This window comes from Austrofundulus limnaeus, unplaced genomic scaffold, assembly GCF_001266775.1.
Source record: "Austrofundulus limnaeus strain Quisiro unplaced genomic scaffold, Austrofundulus_limnaeus-1.0 Scaffold189, whole genome shotgun sequence".
Taxonomy (NCBI): domain Eukaryota; kingdom Metazoa; phylum Chordata; class Actinopteri; order Cyprinodontiformes; family Rivulidae; genus Austrofundulus; species Austrofundulus limnaeus.
The window spans coordinates 964,349-966,077 of record NW_013952591.1 but is presented as its reverse complement, the minus strand read 5'-3'; the positions used below and the strand labels follow the sequence as shown (position 1 = coordinate 966,077).

The window sequence follows — 1,729 nt, the reverse complement described above, 5'->3', positions numbered from 1 at the left end:
ATATAAACCTTTAACAACCAGCCTAACAGCTGCAGAAAACTGCTGCACAGATTTATAACATTGGTTTGGTTTTACTTTACTTAATTTGTTGTTTCTTTTATTTCTCTACACTTGAGGTCTGACAATAAATAAACCATCTGAATCTGTAAACTGCTTATTAAAAACTAATCCAACATCTGAGTTTAAAATAATCCTGATTCATACAAAATAATCTGAAGCGAAGGAAGCAGATTAAGCAGTATTTATCTATAGAAACAGCAACTGTTCTTCTGCGCCCCCTGCTGGCTGTTAGACAAGCTGCAACAGATTCTTAAACTTCCTACTCGATGAATAAATAAGACACAAGTTTAAAAACGTGCTGAAACAGAGACGTCCCAGGAGGACAGTGTCCCTCCTGCTGTCCTCATGTTTGAACTAAAGCTGATAAAAACCTCTAAATGATGAAGTCCTGTTAGTAAATATTAGATCCAGTTCCTCTGCTCTCTGTTCAAACCTAAAAACACTAAAATCTTTTATTTGAGACGTAACATTGTTAATAATTTAAAAGGTCCTAAAACCTGCTGACCCAGAACTGGAGTTTCAGTAGTKCTGAGGTTCTGCAGCAGAATAAGAACAGATTCGCCTCTAATCCGTAAAGTGACAGTGCTGGACTGAGTTCAGGGTTAATCCCTCTCGTTTGTGGCTTCTGTCAAATAAAAGCCCAAATCTAAACAGATGAACTATTAATGAGACGTGAAGATCTAAAGTTACATCATGCAGCCAAACATCAAATCACTAAATATTTCATCAAAAGCTAAAATCCTCTAATTTACCTAAAAATACCTTAAAAGTATTTTCTATTCAAACCTCACAGAGTTAGAAACACTGCAGCTAAAGAGGGTTTCTGGTTTCCTCTCTCCCGTTACGGTTTCAGCAGCATCTTCATCTGATACGGTCCAGTTCTGACCCGACCGGCAGCAACYGGGCTTTTATTCTGAAGGTTCACATGCCTTCCTCTCTCGTGTTCGTTTCATCAAACCAAGCCGAGCTCCCAGAACCAAGAAAAGGTGGGAGTTCCTGCCGWGACGCCGCCCACTGGAGCCAGGTGAGGGTTCCTCTGTGAGGAAGAGGAGGAGGAGGAAGGTCAGTGGATGTCCCGACACGTGGGCAGGTTGACGAACATGAAGACGTTAAACTCRATGAGGACGGAGAAGCAGAGGAAGACGGCGTACAAGAAGAGGCAGGTCAGACCCAGCCTGCGGTCCAGAGTCCACTTGTTCAGATGGACCCCGAGGACCTGAGGACAGGAGAGACACGTCCCACAAACCGTCAATCGTTTAACTTTGCTTTGGAGGTTSTGACCTTCATCCTGCAGCTTTTATTTGACCAGGAGTTGGATCTGAACACGGTTAAACTTACAGTGAAGAAAACCGAAGCCAGTAGAAGTCCCACAGAGAATATGAGTCCTCTGCTGTTCAGATGGACCTGACGAGACAAAGAGTTCAAACTCACACAGATCAGGGGTCAGATTYATAAAGGATTGTGTGGAAACCATWCTAAAAGAGAATGTACGGCCAAAAACACTTCAGATTTATAAAACCGTGCGTACGCATGTTTCTGCACCTTTATAGATCACAGCTGCACCTCAGAGTTTGGACCAAGGTCCCGCCTCAGGTTCGTCTACACGCCCACACTCAACCACAAACAGTCAACCCAGGCAAAAAAATATATACTAAAGTATATTTTAAAT

At 42.5% G+C, this 1,729-nt stretch overlaps 1 protein-coding gene across 1 annotated transcript in view; it reads right to left on the bottom strand.

Annotated features, from left to right (window-relative positions):
- Nucleotides 1-1,002: 1,002 nt before the first annotated feature.
- Nucleotides 1,003-1,729, bottom strand: part of LOC106524484 (sodium/potassium/calcium exchanger 3) — a gene marked incomplete at its 5' end in the record, with an annotated part of 10,263 nt that continues 9,536 nt past the window's right edge. Inside the window, 1 exon segment of the mRNA XM_014018298.1 lies at nt 1,003-1,276. Within this exon segment, the coding sequence (XP_013873752.1) occupies nt 1,124-1,276 (153 nt within the window).